A 23052-nucleotide genomic window follows, 5' to 3' on the forward strand; every position below is an offset into this window, starting at 1 on the left:
TAACAATTTAAATCACATACATAAAAGTAAAGTTGTCTGTTATAATAATTATGGGGCTGGAGTGATAGAACAGAGGGTAGGGCATTTGCCTTGCACGCAGCCAACCTGGATTCGATTCCCAGCATCCCATATGGTCCCCTGAGCACCACCAGGAGTAATTCCTGAGAGCATGAGGCAGGAGTAACCCCTGTGCAACGCCAGATGTGACCCAAAAAGCAAAAAAGAAAAAACAGTAATAAAATAATTATTCTAAAATAAATATATATCCAAAAGTAAGAAAAAAAGCTATAAAAACTACCTGAAGCAAAATTAAGTGTAAATCTTCATATCCTTGAATCAAGTAATTTCCTAAATATGGCATCAGAGCAAGTCAACCCCAGTGGAGGATGTTTTATTTACTTGTTTTATTTACTGGAGGGGTGCATTCTATTTACTTTAAAGTATTTACAATTTAAAAGACAAACAAGATAATAGCAAGTTCTGACAAATAACCAAATGAAAACACTCAGGCCTTGCTAATGGTATTATAAAATAGTATAGGCACTTTGGAAAACAGTTTGGAACTTATTCAAAATGATAGAGAGCAACTATATGTCCCAGGAATTCCACACCCAGTATAAACCTAAGAAAATTGAAGAAATGTTCACAAAAACATGTATGCAAATATTTATTGCAGCATTGCTCGTATTATGATAGTGTAGAATAACTAAAATATTTATCCATTGATAACAGATAAACAGTATATGATATATCCATGCAATATGCTGCTATCCAATGATTTTAAATGAATTGCTAACAAATGTTGTAGCATAGGTGAGTCCTGAAATCTAATAAGATAATGAAGTCAATACCAAAGACCAAAGACCACATAATGTTTGATTTCATTTTATAAGATTTCCTGAGTTAGTTAATGCTTAACAACAGAAAGCAGATTGTTATAAGTGAATGGAGGATAAAGAACAAGATGGGAATTGATTATTAAGGTAGAGAACTTCTGTCTAAGGTCATAAAAATGGTCTAAAACTGGATAGTGATAATAATTGGGCAATTCAGTAAGTGGTAAGTGTTCTCTGGTATCCAGACAAAACACTTTCCATACCAGAGTATTACAAAGACAACCATGTATTTGACTCTTGACCAAAGTAATTTTTCCTTTCCTATATATTTACCTTGAGAATAATAGTGATAAATTGATATCATGAAATGTCAGATTGGTCGTATGGGACTGTTCAAGGAAAATGCTCCCATTCCTCAAATCATCTCTAGACTATTAAGTTAATTGACTGTGTTAGTTGATACAATGAGTTCTAGTCTGCTCAGGGAACATATTCTTAACTCTGACTATATGACCTTGCACTTGTCAGTCATCTCTCTGCATTTGTTTTCTTAATCTTCCCAATATCAATACCTGCCCAATGCATATATATATATATATACACACACATCAATACCTTCACAATACATTTATATGATATTCATTCAAATCAAATGACTGTGAAAGATGTGAATATGCATTAAAATTGACAGCCCTTTAAAAGAAAAATATGAGACAAGGCTAAAGATTCTATATTTTTCTTCTTTAGACTTGATTTTCAAAAAGAGGAGACCAGGTACTCAGTTAAATGATTCCTTTCGGTTATTGATTGATAGGGTCTGTCTTCTTGAAGCAGAATGTTGCATCCACTTAGAAACAAACTTGTGCGACACTAACATATAAGATTTCATAGAAAACTGTTATTTTTTAAATGTACCATTCTGGCAGCATGGAAACGATATTATATGGCAGCAGACAGGTTATTGTCAATTAAACACGAGCTGTCAGAAACTCAGAAATGTTGAAATATGGTGAGTGTGAATCCTAAGCAGATCACATGGCAGCTGTTCAGCTGTTATTTTAACAGAGTCACTTGTACGTGTGTGTCATTTTCCTGCAGAGTTTAATTTGTGTCCCTAACAACAGAGACATCTCTGCATTTGCATGTTGCTGTCAAGTCAAACTTGGACCTTCTAAATGAGATGAAGTGGTGGGTGGTAGAGGGTGAGTGACATGTAGAGATGACTGTCGTCTCATTTTCCTGCACTCAGGTTACATTGAGGAGGCCTGCATCATCCCCTGTCCCTCAGACTGCAAACTCAGTGAGTGGTCCAACTGGTCTCGCTGCAGTAAGTCCTGCGGAAGTGGTGTGAAGGTTCGGTCAAAATGGCTTCGTGAAAAGCCATACAATGGAGGAAGGCCGTGCCCCAAACTGGACCATGTCAACCAGGTATTTTCATCACCACTGAAAATAATAAATTATTGTTTGCATTCATAATGATCTCTTCTTTATTTTGTCCAAAAATGAGGAAGAAGAAAGAAAGTAAGTCTCTGAAGATGAAATCTGAAACATTTTATAATTTGAATGCAGGAGTAAATATATGTATCCTAGTAAATTCCCAAAACACATATTATTGCTGTATTCTCAGATTTAGTATGTGCATATGAATGTAATTCAATGAAAATAAAAGTGAAACATATCTCTGAAATACTGTCCAGGTGTTTAATCTCATAAAAACTGTATTTTAATTTGGATGCTAAGACAAATATCTTTCTAATAGTTCTCCTAGACTCTCAGAAAGGACATTTTCAATTGCCAGCATTTAAAGGGAAATCAAATATAGTGCCTGGAATCTAAAAGTAGGAAATATCTACTCCACACTCGTTTAAATTTATTTAACATAAAGCATTTTTAGAAAAATGAGGTATATGTAATATATATATATATATATACCCTCAAAGCCAATAGAAATTCTTCACTTATTTAGTAATTTAATATTTTTAGAACTTCTTCCTTGGATGTATGCTTTGTTAGCTGTATTAATAGTTGTTACATTATATTGCAAGCACATAACAGGGATCTATGACTATATGGCCCATATGTGAATTAATGAAGAATGAATTTCATATGATGCACATATACATATAAAGATGTGCGTTCAAATTTAAGCCACACAATTTAAGAACCAAGCTATCTGTATGAGCATACCTTAAAAAGGTAGAGATATTTTATATACACATTTAGTAATTTTAATCTCTAAACATTCTGCTTGGAGATTAAGTGCTGCTTACCAGAAGACATATTTCCCCCCCCCACCCTAAATTAGTCCGTACCAATGAAAGCACACTGTAGAGAAAATGAAAAGAATTTTGAATCAAGTTATTAAGAACAAAGAAAATAAAGAATTCAATTTCAGTGTACATAGAAGTACTCTGAAAGTGTATTGATTTTTTTTCCCCTAGTGAAGTTGCAGGATTTGTCCTAAAATACAACTGAAAAAAAATATTACATTGCATTGCTGCCATCTACTGGTAGTGAGTTACCCTGTCAGCAAATATTTTACAAAGAAAATGCAGTTCCACCACCCTAATGAAACATAAAACTCAAATGTAATGTTACAATATAAATATATTTCCTAAATGTTTAGAAAGCCATAATTTTAAATGGTTTAATACTAATAGTTTTTCTGCAAGTGCTAAAGATAGTTTAATATATACTCAGACCTTTTGTAACTATGTAAGAAGTGTGCAGTGAGTTAGATCTTAAATCAAAACAAGGTGTGTTTGGGCCAGAGTGAACAGTGAGTAGGCTATTTGCCTTGCATGCAGCCAACCCAAACTCAATGCCTGGAATCACTTCCAGGAGTGATTCTTGAGTATAGATCCAGGAGTAAGCCCTGAGAACTACCGGGTGTGTCCCCAAACAACAAAACTGTGTTTGCCTTCTGATTTTCATTAAAAAGCAGAAATAGAATCAGAGAGATAGCACAGTGGTCGGTAAGGTGCTTGCCTTGCATGTGGCCATTTTGGGTTCAGTCTCCAGCACCACATATAGTCCCAAGTCCACAAGGAGTGATCCCTGAGCATAGAGCCAGGAGTGTGCCCTGAGCATAGCTGGAAGTTACCCCCAAACCAAACAAAGTTAAAAATCAAAAGCAACTAGGAATTTATGTGTTAGTAAAATATTAAGTAAATAATTTGCAGTTTTATGTTAATGTTGAAATTTGTAAATCCCATAGATTTTTACTCCAATTCTATACTTCTCAAAAAATAATCGATCATCATTGATTCTAATGGTCTCAAAGATTTCATTTTCCAATCAAAGAATCAAATACTCATTCCTAAGAAATGTAGATAGATGTATTGATTAAGGTTGTTATCCATGTGTAATTTGGATCATAAAATATTTGTGGACATATGTCAGTTACCCATGATATTTAATTTTGATGTTTGTCTTGTCTTCTAAGATTTCTCCATCTTTCTCTGTGTAATCATTTCATTGAGTATGAAATGCAATACTCATTTGTGAATCCTAATTTGAAGCCGCTTCAAAGTAGTTGATTTTCCCCTCCTAAGGACTAAGAAAAATGTTCAAATCATTTTCCTAAAAATATAATAGGTTTTTCAAATCAAACATTCTAATTTTTTGCTTATCTTTGTTTCTCTCCGTTTTCCTTGTTCCTGTCGAACACTTCTCCAGGCACAGGTAAGAACGTTTAAACATCATAGTTCATAACAGAGTACTGCTCTTTTCTTTGTTGCTCTTCATTTTAGAGAATGCATTTATTTTCCTGCTGTTGTCTCTTATCTATAAAATATCATATTTTCCATAAAATGTTTGTTCTGTAGCACACACACACACATCCAGCATATTACATGTGCCTGTCATTTTTGATATCCAGGCCTGAGGAGAGGGATGAAGAATATAAACTACTTCACTAGTCTTGTAAAGATAATGACACCTCTTATTTTTTATCTTGTGCTTCTCAGAGGAAAGGGGGAGGTGCAATTGGGAATAAAGTGGGTGGCAGGAGGGTGCTCTGAACTAATCTATATTTACTCCTCTGTAGAAGATTCAAGTGAAAGCCATTGAAGGATTAGGAAGAATGGCATTTTTTATGCTTTCTGTTTTCCCCTCCTACAATTTGTAAGGAAGCTCTTTGCTCAGTAATATCCAGTCCCATTTTTAATATAGCACTCAATGAGAAGGGGATCACATATGGCTATAATCATAGACTCTTAATACAAATTCATATTTTTAACTCTTACTTGAAATAGATTGAATTTATTCACTTGAGTTTCTGTTCTACTTAAATTTGCACAAAATAATGATTTTTAAATGATTTAAATCTATATCTATACATATATGTTCTGGAATTAAATAGTTATGAGCAATATTAATATCCTAACAGGTTATGTGTGCAAAATAGATAGAGCTGGGTTATTATAGAGTTTGAAAATATTGCTCTTTGATGATTTGGTCAGCTCTGTTGCAGTGGATTATGGCCCATTTATTTCTTTTATTTAACAATTCGTTTCAGTGAGAAAGAGCATAACTGGATTATTGTTTTGAAAATCCTCAAATCAAGTCCAACCCTCAAACACAAAGCTAAAAGCTTTAATAGTCACCAGAGAGAGAATCAATTGTGTCTCATGTTACCCTCACTGTTTTGGGCTACCACGGTATAAAATTGAGCCAAATTTCACACCTTGTTTCCAAGTCACTAGTGATGTTAGCTTTAAGATGGCTTTAGTTCATACTTTTATCATTTAGCTTTGTATATGGCATAGCCTTAACTATATATTTTTATTGTTATGCATATTCCTTTGGACAACAGGTCAAATTGTATTTATTTTTTAAAAAGTTACTTCTCTGTCCTGTTATAATTTTTTTTAATTCATCCATTCATTAATTCAACAAGTCTCTAATGAGAGACTAACATAGGCATACCCACGACTATGCACTAGACACAAAACTAAACAAGAAAGATGGCCTAGGAAATTGCAATTCTGTAATTCTGTAATTTTATGGTAAGGGTCAGTACAGAACAGTATATTATGTATCTAATGTGGTCAAGCAAGTGAGATTCATGGGTAAAGGTAATCAAGGAGCAATAGAATATAATGCAGTTAGCCCTGCACTTAACTACAGGAGTGCTGAAAAAATTTCTTCAAGTTCCTAGAGTCCTCTAAGTTTAGAATCATGATCTATAAAGGAAGGGATAAAAAAAATGATTTTCATATGTGGTGCTCCCACTCATTCTTATTGAGTTCCCTAAGTTGAGATCATTGAAAACCATGTATATGTGTGTGTGTGTGTCTGTGTGTTTCAGGTATATGAGGTGGTCCCTTGCCACAGTGACTGCAACCAGTACATATGGGTCACAGAACCATGGAGTGTGTGCAAGGTGACTTTTGTGAACATGCGAGATAACTGTGGAGAGGGCGTACAGACCCGAAAAGTGAGGTAAGGCCATAGAGAAGTAAAATTGCAACCACTGCCCTCTTCACTTGTGTTGACCTGAGCTTTCATTCCTCCCCAATATCCTAAATAAACTTGTCTTTGGTTTTCCTTGAAAGGCATCTGCATTGATGGAAAACTCAAAGGGGTTCTTTTTTATGCAGCAGTTTGTCATACTGGGTTTTTCACATAAGCTTTGCTTCAAAAGTTCTTGTGTGTATGGAAAGAGTAGTATATTTAATGGAAGTTAAACTTACATAGATTTTCCAACCTAATAACTTTTGGAAAATATATATTTCTAGTGACAATCTTTCATAACTTGTTCTCCTTTATATCAGAATAGCTAACTTTCAAACAATCTCATCTCCAAGAAGCCTTCCCAAAGACTTGATCAGTACAGTTCATTTGTTCTTCGTGTCTGCAGGATACAATGGAGTTGTCACTAGCCATGTGTGGGTATTTCACCTTAAATTTAAATTCATTTAAAATCCCTTCCGAGGAGGCCCCGGAGAAGACAGCCAAGTTTTCGGGCAAGAGACTCTCCTCAGAGGGGATGGGCTCCTGCTTCCCTCCCCGCCTGGAGCAGAGCTCCCAGCAGCCAAAGACCTCCGGAGCCTAGCCACAGCCATGCTCAAGGCCCCTCTCCACACGTTCGGACAAGCCTCACACATGAAGGAACCGTCAGAGGAACCCAAGTGTGTGGGACCCGGGACTGAGACCTCCAAGCCTGCTTGGATAGGGACTGGGCCTCCTCCGCCCAGATTTCCCATTTCCAAGTAGCTAGGCGGTCACACCCAGGGACTGCCCCTGGCACCGTGTAATCCTGTTAATGCCCAGCATCCAGAGACTTAAAAGCAAGCTCCCGGAAGCTAGAGGCCACTTCGAGGCTGCATGATATCTTATAGCCTACTTCTCCTTCTGGGAGAACCTGGCAAACTACTGGGAGTTTCCTGCCCACATGGGAGAGCCTCGAAAGGTCCCCATGGTGTGTTAATATGCCAAAACCAGTAACAAGCTGGGTCTCATTCCCCTGACCCTGAAAGAGCCTCCAGTATGGCATCGTTGGAAGGACGAGTGGAGAGAGGCTTCTAAAATCTCAGGGCTTGCGCCCAGGAGGGGAAAGGTATTTCTCTCTCTCGCCTCTTCCAATACTGTTGATTGGTGTATAGTAAAAACAAATATAAAAACATCCAGAACATAACAACTGATTGTGTGACAGTTCTTCTTTCTTAATTTTCATAAACTTGAGATTTTTTTCTTTTCTTAGTTCATTGGCACAAAAAAAGATAATGAAATGAAGATTTGATACTTCAAAAATATTCTCAGAAAGTAAAATTCTCTCTCTCTTCCTCTCACTGTCTCTCTCTCTTTCTCTCTCTCTCTCTCTCTTAAAAGATTGTTGATTTGAAATGCTTGTGGAAGACCACTGTGGTTGTTGAGTTATGAACAAATGGGAGAACAGATAAGATGTGATATGGGTTGATCAATAGGAGTCAGATTCTTCTAGTCCTTAGACATTATTATATGGTAAAGCCTTTGTATTGTAATTGAGAGCACCATTTTTGTGATAAAATAAGTTCACATTGCATTAATATTCATGTGGAACTATATAAAATACATAACCAAAATACAAAATATGTTACCAAAATGCAAAATTGCAGCTCTCTACAGACATTGAAGTATATAGAAATGCAGGCATCTATTGTAGGGATTGCAAGATCTCAAGGGAAAGGTGGTCAGGGATGGGATTTTGTTTAATAAATAGTCCTAGTATGATGGCAGGATACATAAAACCTATGAATGGCTAAAACTCCAACTGAAAACTGGATATCCTGTTATTTTACTACTCTACATACACTGCTTTCTTGTCAGCAATTCTATGTGGTTGGGCTAGGGTCCAGATGTGTTAGTTTGATAGGCTGATAGAAGTGTCCCTCAGCCTATAGTTAATTCAGTTTTCAGCTTGAAATGGATGGATTTCATGTCAAGAGTTTGCCCTTAAGATCTGTTACTAAGATACTAATAAGGTATCTCCCAGCCAGGTTACAAAAATGGTTGTCTGCTAATGACTCCTTTACTATAAATATGATAAGCAGGATACAAGATGCTGTGAAATGATCAAGTTTATGAAAGGGTCATCAAAATAATGCCGACTCATGGTTCTAACCCCTACTTATACCCAACAATTTCTTGCCTCTCTTCTGGCATTGGAAGTGTAAGATTGTAGGATTGGGCTTCTGGGTATCTGACACAACTCACCTCCCTTACAACAAAGTTCCATAATTTAGAAATTTCTTTCCAATTGGAGAGTGTCCCTTTGACATAGGATTTCCTTTCTGGGGAGGTGTCCTTTTATCTCCATCCTTCAGTTCCTTGTCTGTCAGTATTTCATGTATGATTCTGTAGTTAATTTTAAGTTTCAGGATAAATTTTATAGTGATCATATGAGGATGCATTCATGGGTTATCCATGTTCAGTCATCATAGAGTTTTCTAATTTTTGTTCATTTTTCTGGATATTTTCCATTACTTAACTTGGAACTTACTAATTTTTTTGCTTTTAACTTCTTATATTATGCTGTTGAGTATCTATTTTAGTTCAGTTTCTGTATTCTTTTTGTTTGTTTGTTTTGCTTTTTGGGTCACACCTGGAGGTGTACAGGGGTTACTCCTGGCTTTGCACTCAGGAATTATTGCTGGCGGTGCTTGGGGGGACCATATAGGATGCTGGGGATTGAACCCAGGACAGCTGTATGCAAGGCAAATGCCCTACCCGCTGTGCTATCGCTCCAGCCCCTCAGCTTCTGTATTCTTGAGTTCTATGATTTGTTTATATTTTTCTCAAACTTTTATTCTATTTTTATCATCCTTTTCTTTCATGGTCTCATTGCACTGAATATTGAAATCATTTCTTATTCATATCAGTTTCAGTAGAAAAGTAGGACAAATTAAGATTAGTATCATTAATCTGTAGTATACCATGCATAAATCCTTTTAGTGAAAATGATTATTTTTTTTCCAAAAGCTTTTTGGAATTTTCAAGTTATTTTTCTCTGAGAAACTTTACAACTGGGATGGAGTCAAAGGAAGATAATGCATAGAAAAGGAAATAAGAAAATGAAAACAAATTCTGCTTTCCATAATTATCCTTCCACATTAAAATTTTCTTCTTTATATTTAAAAATGTTTATAATAGGAATATCTTTTTTGTTAGTTAAAAATTATAAAGAACTGCTATTTTGATTTTATCCTGTTATATACATGTTTTATCTTTTAATAGATCTTTTATCTTTTAATAGATATTTCTAACATCATCAAACATATCCTAAGCAAATTTACTTTTCATATTGATTTATTTTTTCAATAAGCATCTTTAATGCAAATAGAGAGAGAACCCAGTATTGATTATGATCTCCAATCTCATAATAATGTTCCTGTTTGTTACTGATTGAGTAATCTACCTTCTTAATATTGTCCTCTGAAAATCAAGGTCAAAATGTCCTAATTAAATTAAGGGATATTTTAGGATAGACAGTCTGTAAAAGGACAGGTTTCAATGTATTCTATTTCATTCTTTCACTTTTAAGATGGTGTAACAAATCAGAGTCAGTGGTAGAAGTGATTTACTAAGATAGGAAAGAATATTTAAAAATTTTTTTTAATTTTAATTGAGTCACTATGAGATGTATAGTTACAAAGTTGTTCATGATCTGGTTTCAGTCATACAATGATCTAATACCCATCCCCCCACCAGTGTCCATTTCCCAATGACCACAGTTTTCCTCCTGCCACCACCCCACCTGCCTCTATCTGCATCTATGACTCTATAGCAGGTACTTTCCTTCTCTCTCTCTCTCTCTCTCTCTCTCTCTCTCTCTCTCTCTCTCTCTCTCTCTCTCTCTCTCTCTCTCTCTCCCCCCCCCCTTTTGGACACCATGTCTGCAACACAGATACTGAGAGGTTGTCGTGTTTGTTCCTTTACCTACTTTCAGCATTCATTTCCTATCCCGAGTGATCATGGAAAAAGATATTTTTTACTGTGATTTTTTTTAGAATTCAGCACATAATAAAAGAAAATTAATTATCTTTTTAAAAAGTTACCTACAGAGCGTTCAGCCCCCACTTATTGTCACCTGTACTGGGTCTTTGGTTCCAATATTTTCCTCCAACTTGCTTCTGTGCTATTTATTCCTTATGCAGCTCAAATTTACTACAGCATAATTCTGTCTCCTATAGAAAGGAGAAAAGCCAAAAATTTGAAGAAAGTGATTGATTTGAAGTGTCTTCCTTTGGTTTTAAAACTTGGTGCAGCTCTTTACTCTTGATTATAAGGTAGTGGTTTTTCAACCTTTGTTTATCTGGGAACTGGTGGGTGAGAATTACATTTCTAGAATGATAAAAAGTCACCAATGCCAGATAAAATCAGTAAAATTTATAACTAATATAAATGCCAACATTGTAGTTTATTTAGCAACTGTAGATATAAAAATAATGAAATTCAGATGCAGTAATCAAAAATTTTTATCTTGGAAAAGTAGCATAAGAATATAGTAAATGTACTTTATAAAATGCTACAATAGTACATAAAGTTTGCCTTTAATTAAAATTATTTTAAACATTAATAAAACATATGAAAATATTAAATATACAATAGTCTCTGGCTGATAGAATTATACAATTCCTTACATTTCATTCTGATTTTCTTAAAATGAATGTATTATCCATGTACCAAGAACTAAGATGGACTGTGAAAATGAAGTTTATGTGTGTAACTAGAGTACTGAACATCTATACTTAAATCTTGATTAATAGCTAATTTTCCAAGTTTATTTTTGTACATGGTGCGCCATGAATACAATCCATTCTTAGCAGCAAATGCAACTTTTGGGTTTTCAATAGTCACATCTGTCTATTCTGTGCCTTCTTAAAATAGTAATTTAAATGCCATCAGAGGTCAAACATTTTCCTACAAAATTAAAAATATCCACCCAAAATTATAATTTAGTTTTTATTTAAGCCATGAAATAAGTTAAATATATCTTTGTGTGTTTTATAATTGCTGGTTTATATATTTATATTATACACAAAATAATGCAGAGATGGGATTTTGTTTTCTCCTGTCCATACATTTAATTAAGGCATGACCAATAGCAACTTTTCCAATCTTTGAATGTACATTCAGGAAACATTTCTCCTGAGTTCAACAGGACTGTCTAGTAGAAAGGTGATTCTGAAGAGTGTGTTTGTAAAGATGCAATGCTCCTATTGCTGGTAAATCCCTAAGAAAAATTAAGATTCCAGGTATAATTAGTAATATAATTCAACTGACACTTTAAAACATTGCAGTGGTTTTGAGAGGCTTAAGAGCTCAAGACTTCCTTTTCATCCCCCTGCAATACAGTTCTAGTCTCAAACCTATTAATTTGGTTGACCTTCTCTGAGCTATAGATGAGGGATAAAGACTTTTTCTTCTACTTGGAAAGTTCCCAGAGAGATTATTAACTGTAAACTGAGGTCTGGTCTAACCACATTAATTGGATTCTCAACATACGGTAAAGAGCCCTTTATAACTGCTTGCAGCAAAATGCTATATAATAAAATATTTGAATTTATTCTGTTATAAGAAAACTAATAATATAAAGATCAAATAACCACATTTAGAAAATTTTTGCTATTACTATTTAATTTTCTTAACAATTCTGGCTTTTTAAACAAGTTCTTAATAGATAGGAGGCCTCGCTGCTTTTTAAATGGAAAGTTTTAATAAATTTTACCAGTTACTTTCAAAAGTAAGATGAAACTCCCCTCTTAAGTAGATTACACTGTTTGTCTTCTATTAGATATAAAATCACCTTCTTTACAGAATCCATCATTTTCTTCCAAAGAAAAAGTACATTATGTTTTAAAATTGCAACCAAAATATCTAAATATAAATAATCCTCTCTTCAGAGAAAGTCAAACAGAAGTGACAAATACATATTCATTGCTATTTTAAAAGATTATAAAGAGGCATCTAAACTGTGATTTTTAAATCATGCTGAAACAGTGCAAGTATTGATGGGAAAAAGAGATCCACTTAATGTCTTAATGGATAAACTCATTCGTTCATTTCCACCCCACCCTTTAACACCATGATGATGTCCTGAAAATAGCCAATTATTCTAACAAGGGTTACAGTTGTCCTGGCTCTTTCACTTCTCTGTATGTTTTCTTCTAGGTGCATGCAGAACACAGCAGATGGACCTTCTGACCATGTAGAGGATTATCTCTGTGACCCAGAAGAGATGCCCCTGGGCTCTAGAGAATGCAAGCTACCATGCCCGGAGGATTGTGTGATATCTGAATGGGGTCCGTGGACTCGATGCGCTTTGGTGAGATTAACCATTTATTTTTAGAGCTTGCTCAATTGTTTATTACTAAACTTTAAAACTCTCAGTTAGACAGCTTAAATTAGTTACAAAAGTGATTACCAAAGCAGGGTGTTTTCTTAGTCACTTCCTTTTATGACTTTGTCCTTTGAAGTCAGCACAGTCTACTCAGATAGAACAGTTAGACCTTTTGCAAACATTCTGTTCCACTACCATCCTTCTAACCCAGCATGCAGTGCCTTTGTTTGGGCATATAGATACACAGCATGTGAAAAACTACAGTGGTAGTAATGACTTCCTCCAGCTAAAGAGAAAAAGAATGAAGCAGTAGTAAAATGTAATTTTATGGTATCAAGCTCTTGTAATCCTTTACTTTTGCCCATTCCACTTTATTTAAATAGTAGAAATAACCTTTTCCACAGTGGAGTTACAGCAGTAGGTGTATTGACACTAAAATGCAAAAGACCTGGTAAAAAAAGCAGTAAGAAGAAAGCTGTGAGTCAATGAATCTCTTTTCACACACACTTTCTCTTGACTCTTTGGACCTGGTGAGCCAACTGAGTTTCAAATCATACAAAGCTTCTGAATTCCAACAGCTAGTATGTGCTTTCCCCCAGAATCCTGGAGAGTCATTTTAAATATAACTGGCTTGTGATGTAGAAAATTTGGCTTACCCCTGTGTGCCTTTGTAAATACTATATATTTTTTTTCAAGATGGCATCAGAAGCAGAGGGGAAAATCCATCTGAGCAGAATTAATTTGCTGAAATACCATATAGGATGTTTCAAAGTGCTTTATCTTTGCAAGGAGAAATTCATTTACTATCTGTCCTAAAGCACATTATTAAAGATGCTGATTAGTAATCAGCCAATACAGCAGGAGCAAAGTCGAGCTGGCAGTTAGAAGCAGGTTAACCTGGCTAGACACAGGTTAAACTGCAATAAAGATGCAACTGTTTCATGCAGTTGAAATTAATTTTTATTAATTTTGAAGTTATTGCTCCTGGTCTTGAAAAACAAAAAAATTATCTTCAGAGAAAAACCACAAAGTGGGAGCATGACAAGTTCAGATTTTTAGGTCCTAAATTGTTCTTGTGTGCTGGCATATGTACCTGTGTATTAGGAACATAAAGGTTAATAAAGGCATGATGTAGTATGACCCTTAAAATTTCTTTTACAGGACCAACAGACTACATTAGAGAGATGATCCATTGAGTAGATTCTAATTGTTTTCTTTGTGATCTATACTAATATGACCATGTGTGTGTAACATGATGGGTCTATTAGTATTTGACACATCATCTGTTAAGTAATCTATGATTAGGTGAGGCATCAAAACTCTTCTAACACTGTACTTTTATAGATAAAAGAACTGAATTATGATGAGGTTGTTCAAGTTGACCAGTGACCCAAATGTTTTAACTCCTGCTCCAGTGCTCCCTGATAAGTACACTAACTCAGTGTGACTAGATATTAACTTTTGTTCTTTATCAGCCTTGTAATCAGAACAGCTTTCGGCAAAGGTCAGCTATTCCTATCAGACATCCTGCCGATGAGGGAAGAGCCTGCCCTGATACTGTTGAGAAGGAACCATGCAACTTGAACAAAAACTGCTTCCACTATGATTATAATGTAACAGGTACGGGGCTAGTCATATGGTCTCAAAGTTCAAGTCCAAATCTGTCATATCTATAGCTTTCCTGTCAGTAGTGTTCATCTTTATCTTTATTCATTTGGTCATGATCCTATATCTCCCAGAAACAATTCTTATTAAAATATTTGTCCACTTTATTTATCTTGTTTGTTTGTTTGTTTGTTTGGGGCCACACATGGTGATGCTCAGGGGTAACTCCTGACTTTGCACTCAGGAATTACTCCTGGCAGTCTTCAGGAACCTTATGGGATGCCAGTGATTGAACCCAAGTCAGTCACATGCCTGCTTTTTTTTTTATAGACATCAAGATATAGTGAATTTAAAAAGGAAAGGAATGAAAATATTGCACAAATATTAGTCCTTAAGTTAGTTTTGAATATTCTAAATGATCCTCCCACTTTGGGAAGGTGCAAAGAAGATTTTTCTTTCCTAGTGGTATCAGATTTATTGAAAGGCATTTTTCTTATTCATTAAATGTTTGATCACTATATCATACTAAGATGACAATTCTTTGTGTTGTCACAGTCTATAAATGTGATTAGTTTAATAAAAAAGAGTACAAAAATAAATTTCAATATTATAAAAGATACAGACAAAAGAGGTTAGCTGAGTATTATTTCAGAAAACAGACTTCATTCAAATCCTTTTTGTTCTTAACCCTCAGTATATATGAAGAAGGTTCTTACTCTAGTAAGAGATTTTGTTGATTTATGTGAATTGGAACAATACTAAAGCTTACTTTGACTTTCTTCATGCCAAGTAATTTTCACTCTGAAATAAACTCTAGAAGTAGTAAAGTGGCATAAAATAATATTGAATTTTGAGGCTTTCTCAGCTTTTAAAATTCCCTCTGAGGATACCAAGTAATCTCAGTTCTTTTAGATATACTATGTTGACCTGGATAGACAAAGAAAAAGTGTTTTGTTAGGTTGAAAAAAAATTAAATACACCCAAAGTTATTTGGAAATGTGCATGTTAATTTAAAATAATCTAACCGTGGACACCAAATGAATACCGTTTTATTTTCATATAGATTTGTAATTATTTTTATTATTAAAGAATTCAATCAGCAATGCACTGTTGTCCTGTTGTTCATGGATTTGCTCGAGTGGGCACCAGTAACATCTCCATTGTGAGACTTGTTATTACTGTTTTTGGCATATCGAATACATATCGAATGCATATCGGGTACTTTGCCAGCTCTGCCATGTGAGCAGGATACTCTCAGTAGCTTGGCGGCTTCTCTGAGAGAGACGGAGGAATTGAACCCGGGTCAGCTTCGTGCAAGGTAAACACCCTACCTACTGTGTTATCACTCCAGTAAGGGCTGGAAATAGTAAAGTAGTAAAATTCAATCAAAATAATATTGACTTTTGAGGGTTTCTCAGCTTTTAAAATTCCCTTTGAGAATACAAAGTAATCTCAGTTCTCTTAGACATACTATGTTAACCTGGATAGACAAAGAAAAAGTGTTTTGTTAGGCTTGAAAAAAATTAAATATAGCCAAAGTTATTTGGAAATGTTCATGCTAGTTTAAAATAATCTAAGCATGGACAGTAAGGGCTGGAGCGATAGCACAGCGGGTAGGGTGTTTGCCTTGCATGCGGCCATTCCTCCTTCTCTCTTGGAGAGCCCGGCAAGCTACAGAGAGTATCCCGCCTGCACAACAGAGCCTGGCAAGCAACTCATAGCATATTCAATATGCCAAAAACAGTAACAATAATTCTCACAAAGTAGACATTACTGGTGCCCACTTGAGCAAATTGATGAACAATGGGACAACAGTGCAATAGATTTGGTAATATAATTACCAAATATGGTAATATAATTACCATATAGTAAAATTATGATGATTTGGCCAAATTAAAAGTAACAGTTAATTTTAATTCTAATTATATTAGGCAGAAAGTTTTAAGGTTGCATTTGATCTGCAGGCCAAAGCCATTTTTACAATATCTCCAAATGCCTAGCTGTCAAGATTGTCAAGTAGACATCTGCCTTTAAGAATAATCCCCGTAGCTATGTGCAACCCCAGCAATTCCATTTGACTCCTGATATGTTCAAAGCTGGGACCCATATGCTCCGCATGGGGGATGATTGATTGTGGGGCTTAAGAAGAAGCAGTTGTGAATTAAATATGGGATCCAGGTCATCAGCGTTTCATTTGAAATCTGTTTCATGCATAGCTTCTGTTCTGATGGGCTCCCCTCCTTTCAGACTGGAGTACATGTCAGCTCAGTGAGAAGGCGGTTTGTGGAAATGGTATTAAGACAAGAATGCTGGATTGTGTTCGAAGTGATGGGAGGTCAGTTGACCTGAAATATTGTGAAGAGGTGAGTGGATGCTGTGTTTTATCTTTGTGAGTAAACTCATTCCTAATAATTTCAATTCATGCTGAGCCAAGTGACCTGAGCCCCGTGCAGCCCATTGCCAGCAGATGTTTTCAGCAATATTTAGAGGCTGTTAAGCACTCTCTTGAAAAGACACACTGTCCAATGCTACTGATTTCTGCTTAATTTCCTGTATTTTGTTCTACTTAGAGACCAAAGGTATGCTAATTAGCTTATTCTGAAAGTAATGCTTAGGGAACAATAAGTAATCAAGGTAAATAAAGGCAATAAATCTTAATCAGACTACTCATCATCTTTTGTAATTTTGTGTGAATTTTTGTGTTGCCTGGGACACCTGCCAAGATCCATCATTTATCTTCTCTGTTGCTAAACATTGATCACATGTGGTTTGGTAGCAGATTTTGATATTAGGATCAAATACCCAGCTGTGAGAGTTTCAATACTCAGGTCTGGATTAGAGAGCTCTTGGAATTCAAACAAAAGAATGGGCTCTGACATTGGTATCTCTTAGGCTCAGATACTGTTAATCTCCTGATTTACAAAATTAACATCATTTCTAGATAATGATCTCATAAAACGAAGAAAATTTGTTTTGTGCCCTTCTTAATTTCCATGAAGCTACAGCTCATGTTATAATTATTATCTCTGACTGCTATATGGAAAACGCATGCACTATCCTTACAGTTTTCATTTCTCAAACATTTGAGACCCACTGAGTTAAATATAAACTAGGAGAAACAGGAGACTTGAATAAATGGGGAACACAAAAGGAGGCGCTTGCAACCTCAGAGGATACAGCAGATACTCTGATCAAGACTAATGCTTACATATCTTGGGCCTTATTATAAGCCCTGGAGACTCCTATGTTATCATTCCTGTGGGAAAACTGCACGTGGAAATATTTAACTCCATTTGATATTTTTATCATTCCTACCTAACTTTCTTACATCTCTGTCCACGGGAAAAAGCTCTCAGGTGAGCTGAAAATGACAATTTGCTTAGTTAACAAATGCTATATATCATCTTATAACTTAACCTGTTCACACACACTTTGGATTTAATTGGAAATTTCACAATTAAATCCATTTTGTCTAAAAACTAATAATATTGTGCATATGTAACCATTAAAAGTTACATTAATGAAGATTTTTAAGTCATGCTGCCTGAGAAACTTGGTAGTCTACTTCTAGTTGATTAAATATATCCCCTTTGGTGGCCAAATACACATCTAAATACCCTCCTGGGTCAAAATGAAATATCCAATGAGTAGATCTGAGAGCTTTTTGAAAGCTTAACCCAAATTATCCAAGATCAATTTTTAAATGCCTCATGTGATGAGGTGACAAAGGTGTAAGTAACATCCTTTATTTCTTAAATAAAATGTGAGTAAAAACCTGAGACATAACTAAGTTTAATTATCCAGTAATCTAGATAAGTACACTTTTGTGCACAAATATAGTGTTTGAATAATGCAAGGACAATTAGGGATTCAAATCATCACATTATAGAAAAGATTGTCTTCGGGGAGAGCAGTGTTCCTCTACAGGAATTGGATTAAACAACTCATATCCCATTTTACCCATCCCTATGGATGCAGTAGGATTAAATAATAGCCCTGAGAAAAGCTGGCTATGTTTTTTAAACAATGGATTGATTGCCCACCTGCATGTGCAAACCCTGCATTCACTGCACCAGCAGTAGCTCATTCTTGCTGCTTCTCTAACGGCCAAGAAGAATTGTAGAATTATATCCAAACAAAGAGGAAAATTGAGGTTAAAACCATCTAGCATTTACATGGTATTTTGTTTGGGTATTTTTAAGACATTAACTTATCTGATACCTAATAATAGATTTTTTTCTTATTCTTTCATCTCTGTATACATTTCTTTTTATTTACATGAACACACACACATATATATAAATATAATGAAATGATTAAGAGACGGATACAGAGGGGAGAAAATGAAGGGTATATCATAAATGTAAGGGAGAAAATAACATGTAGTTTAAAAGTTTTATGTCAGTATTCAGAATGTCTGTAAAAAGATATTCTCTTTAGTGGAGGAAGTTAGTAGTAGCTGAAGTTTACAAATCAACCTCTATATGAAACAAACCATTGTTTTCCATAAATATAACATTATTCTTAGTATATCACCTTGAATCAAAGCTCTAACCTCCTGTGACTTTAAGTGACTTTAGGAGGTTTTTCTTAAGTGATATGGTAAAGCTTTTAAATTAGGTACTTTGCTTTGTCAAGAATATTAGTAAGAATAAAACAGAAGTCCCTGCAGAGAGATTTGTACATAAAGAAGTAATCTGAGCATCTAATAGTGGCTAGATAAGTCAGAGCCAAAAACTGTGCTTAAAGTGCAACATAACAATTCAGAATTTTTTTCTTTTGCTGTCTATGCTGTTTGAACTAGACATCATGAACTTATCTTTTCTGCAGAAATTTAAAAGGTTTTGAAAATGCCAAGGATTAACAATTCAAAAAAATTATGTTTCTCTAATAAATTTAAATTTGTTTCAATACTACTTTGTACTATAAACTGTTTAAAGTTTGAACATATAGTATATGAGTTTGAAAATGCATAACTTATTTTATTCATTTGGTTGTTTTTCGGAGGGAGGAGGGTCACACCCAGCTGTGCTCCTCCTTACTGCTGGCTCTGTAATCAGGAATCATTCCTGGCAGGTCTAAGGGGATCAAATGGGGAGCCAGAAATAAAACCTGTGTTAGCTACATGCAAGGCAAGCATCCTTTATACTGTACTATGACTCTGGCTCCCTGAAACTCATAGTTTAAAGAATACTTATAGTGATAACTAATGGAACCCAGTGCGAAAAAATGGCACACTATTAAATAAGCAAATAATTCCAAAGTAGGTAAGTTATGCCACATCTAACTGCTAATATTAGGTTTAGAAGAGAAAAATCTTTGTAAAACTTTAAATTAAGAACTGGAGGGATAGTACAATAGGCATGTCAGCTGCTTTGTACATACAGTCAACATGGGTTCTATCCTGGCTCTTCATATGGTCTTCTGATCCCTGCCAGGAGAGATTCCTGAGCACAGCTGGGCATGTCCCAAGAGTTTATTTTAAAGTAGCTTAGCACTCTAATATTCTTGGGATTTTTTCCTTTTATTTTTCCTTTTTTTCCCCATTTTTTAGCTACACCCAGTAGTGCCTAAGACTTACCCTTGGCTTAGTACTCAGGTCTCCTGGCAGACTCGGGGTTACCTTATAGTGGGCTAGAGATCGTACTAGAGTCAGCTGTACGCAAGGCAAAGGACCTAATTGCTACACCATCTCTCCATTTCTTCAAACTTTCTTGGTTTTGAATGAGAAATAATCATGATTACACTTATTTCTTTCCTTTTGAAGATGCAAACCTAGCTAGAGATAAAAACCTACAGTTTCATTACATATTTAAATATTAAAGAATGTCTGTCAAGTGAAGGGCTTTCCCAACAAACCTGTTTTATTGCTCCCCTTTTCTGGGTTGAATTGCTACCTATTTAACCAAATGCATGTTCTCTAGATGGTTTTCTATGATGCATTTTACTTTCGCTTTCTCTCCTCCCATCCCTCTTCTTTTTCTTTCTTTTCCCTTCCCTCCTCCATCAATGATACATTATGGCCATGGCCCCTGTCACACCTTCTTCTCTCCTTTCAGCTTGGTCTGGAGAAGAACTGGCAGATGAACACCTCCTGCATGGTAGAGTGCCCGGTGAACTGCCAGCTTTCTGAGTGGTCTCCTTGGTCAGAATGTTCTCAAACATGTGGCCTCACAGGTTGGTTTGTCGCTTAATTAGCATGAAGTGACTGGTCAAAGAGATATGAAAATGTCTCTTTCGCTCTAATTCACCTTGGCTTCTCTTCAGAAAGGTTGAATTTGGGTGACTGGGTGGCGGGAAAGTGGAGGGAAATGTCTTTCCAACACAGCTAAGCCTTATTTGTAAGGAAAGATTTCCTTAGGAAAAGATTTAAGATCTTTTTTCTGAAAAGATCTCCTCAGGAAAGACCTATATAAGCCTTTTCCTGAAAATGGCACATGTTGACACAACTGTAACCTGTCCATCACATTGCTTTGTTGTTTTCTTTTATCTGTTGAAGGAAAAATGATCCGGAAGCGAACAGTGACCCAGCCCTTTCAGGGTGATGGAAGACCATGCCCTGGCCTGATGGAGCAGTCTAAGCCTTGTCCAGTGAAGCCGTGTTATCAGTGGCAATATGGCCAATGGTCGCCGTGTCAAGTACAGGTACCAAATCTCCAGAAGGTGGCATAGAAACGTGATTTTTTCAAATTTATCTTCAGATATGTGGCTTCAGGATTATTTTTCAAAACTTACAGATGACTTCTAAAAGATTTTTAGTGCATTGGCATGGCATGACTGCTTAATTCATTTTTATAGCAAATACTTTTGGTCCTGTATTTACACAGTCATTTGGAGACGGTTCATGTTAATGAAAATTTATTTGGCTGTCTTTAGCTAAAAAACAACTAAATTGCTCATTGTATGCTTTGTAGCTAGTGCCCTAAAGGACTTCTTCCCTAGGGTTTCAACAGCTTCTCTCACTGCTCATAAATCAAAATCAGTGGTGCAGAGATGACTGTAAGTGATGAACTCACTAAAGCATTATTTTTATTTTCCAAGTTAGTTATTTGATCCTCCATTCCAGGATGCCCAATGTGGAGAAGGAACCAGAACAAGAAACATTTCTTGTGTAGTGAATGATGGGTCAACTGACGATTTCAGCAAAGTGGTAGATGAAGAATTCTGTACTGACATTGAACCCACCGTAAACGGCAATAAGAAAATGGTTCTTGAGGAAAGCTGCACTCAGCCTTGCCCAGGTAACAATAGCAGAAAAGAATTAGTATTTTGATCCTTTCTTAACAAGATTATGGTCAGGAGCAGGTTACACATATAGCATAAGTTAATGGATATCGACTGATTTTCTCACTGCTGGATACCCAGTGTCATCAGTAAGGAACTATGGAGTGTGGATGGGATGTCTTCATACTGTCAGATGGGGATAGAGTCCTGATCTCTGTGTGACCTTTGTTGGCACACAGCCCCAGGAGTTTTTAATTTCTGTAAGGGTGACTGCAGTGGGTGGCTGTTAAGGTTGACAGGAAAGGTATGAAAGTTGAGAAAATTAGGATAGGCCTTGCATCTAATTAAAATTTCCAGCAGGAAAAAAATAGAATACAAGAGGCAGCATGTTTTTTTAATTTAATCTGAGGTTAACAACTTCATTGAGGTTTGCAAATGTTTATTTGTATGGATTAAGGGTGCCATTTTCCCCAGATATCCCCACCATCAAAGTGCCAATTTCCTTTCTTTCCACTGGACCCTTTCAGCCCACTCACTCGCCCATAACAGTCTTGTCATCCCAGTATAAGGTTTTGCTTTTGTTCAAAGCTTTCTTTTCCCTTGCTTAGTTTCTTTATATGTCACATGTGAATAGACTCATCTGGTATTTGTCCTTCTGCTTTTGGCTTATTTCATGTAGCATGATGCCATTTATTCTATCCTTGTGGCAAAAAGCAATATATCATCTTTCATCACAGTGGAGTAGTACTTACTGCTTATCTTGCCACTTCTTTTTTATCTTCTCATCTGTCCTTGGGCACTTAAGGTTTCCAAATCTTTGTTATTGTAAATAATTCTGCAATCGACATACATGTGAGTATATATTTTTTAAATTAATGTTTTTGTGTTCTTCAGATAGATAGCTAGCTAGTAACAAAAAGGCTAGATAATGTAAGTTTTGTTTTCAGAACTCTCCGTAATGTTTTCTACAGAGTGGGTCAATTTACATTATCATTAACAGTGATAAGTAATCTTTTTTTTTTGAGAGGCAATATTTAAACACATAATGGCTGAAATATTAAACTCCTAATAATGAAAGCTTACTCTGAATCCTGAGTAGAATCAACAAATTTGTACATAGATGAACTGCAGCTAACACAGGAAGTACAGCTAAATAGACAATAACTAAAGCATTTAGAAAAAAGCAGGTTACCTATAACTGTATTATAACCAACTAGAATTATAGCAGATACAATAAAGTGACATTAAAATGTCTCAGTTACAATACATATCAAGACTATGGGATATATAGTTGACCCTTGTATAACATTGGGTTAAAGGTTACCGCCATTACTTTTGCTATTTCTTGAATATTGTAGTTGAAGTACTAGGCTAAAGGTCAGAGATAACTGTGAGAGATGAACAGACACAGTCTTCCAAAAGAAAAGCCTGTTGCTGAGGAGAGAGTACAGCAGATAGGATGTTAGCGTTGCATGCTGCCAACCCAGGTTCAATCCCCGGCAACCCATATGATTCTGCAGTCACCCCATCCAGAGTGATCCCTGAGTACAGAGCCAGGAGTTA

At 35.7% G+C, this 23052-nt stretch overlaps 1 protein-coding gene across 2 annotated transcripts in view; it reads left to right on the plus strand.

Annotated features, from left to right (window-relative positions):
- THSD7A (thrombospondin type 1 domain containing 7A) overlaps positions 1 to 23052 on the plus strand; it is a 465946-nt gene that overhangs the window by 417097 nt on the left and 25797 nt on the right. For both annotated transcript variants that reach the window (XM_055121051.1, XM_055121083.1), the window contains exons 14-21: positions 2086 to 2264; positions 6148 to 6281; positions 12492 to 12645; positions 14136 to 14280; positions 16513 to 16628; positions 20325 to 20442; positions 20765 to 20910; positions 21332 to 21506. In XM_055121051.1, coding sequence (XP_054977026.1) covers positions 2086 to 2264; positions 6148 to 6281; positions 12492 to 12645; positions 14136 to 14280; positions 16513 to 16628; positions 20325 to 20442; positions 20765 to 20910; positions 21332 to 21506 — 1167 coding nt within the window. The remainder of the gene's footprint in view (positions 1 to 2085; positions 2265 to 6147; positions 6282 to 12491; positions 12646 to 14135; positions 14281 to 16512; positions 16629 to 20324; positions 20443 to 20764; positions 20911 to 21331; positions 21507 to 23052) is intronic.

The sequence above is a fragment of the Sorex araneus genome, chromosome 1 (genome assembly GCF_027595985.1).
Source record: "Sorex araneus isolate mSorAra2 chromosome 1, mSorAra2.pri, whole genome shotgun sequence".
Lineage (NCBI taxonomy): Eukaryota > Metazoa > Chordata > Mammalia > Eulipotyphla > Soricidae > Sorex > Sorex araneus.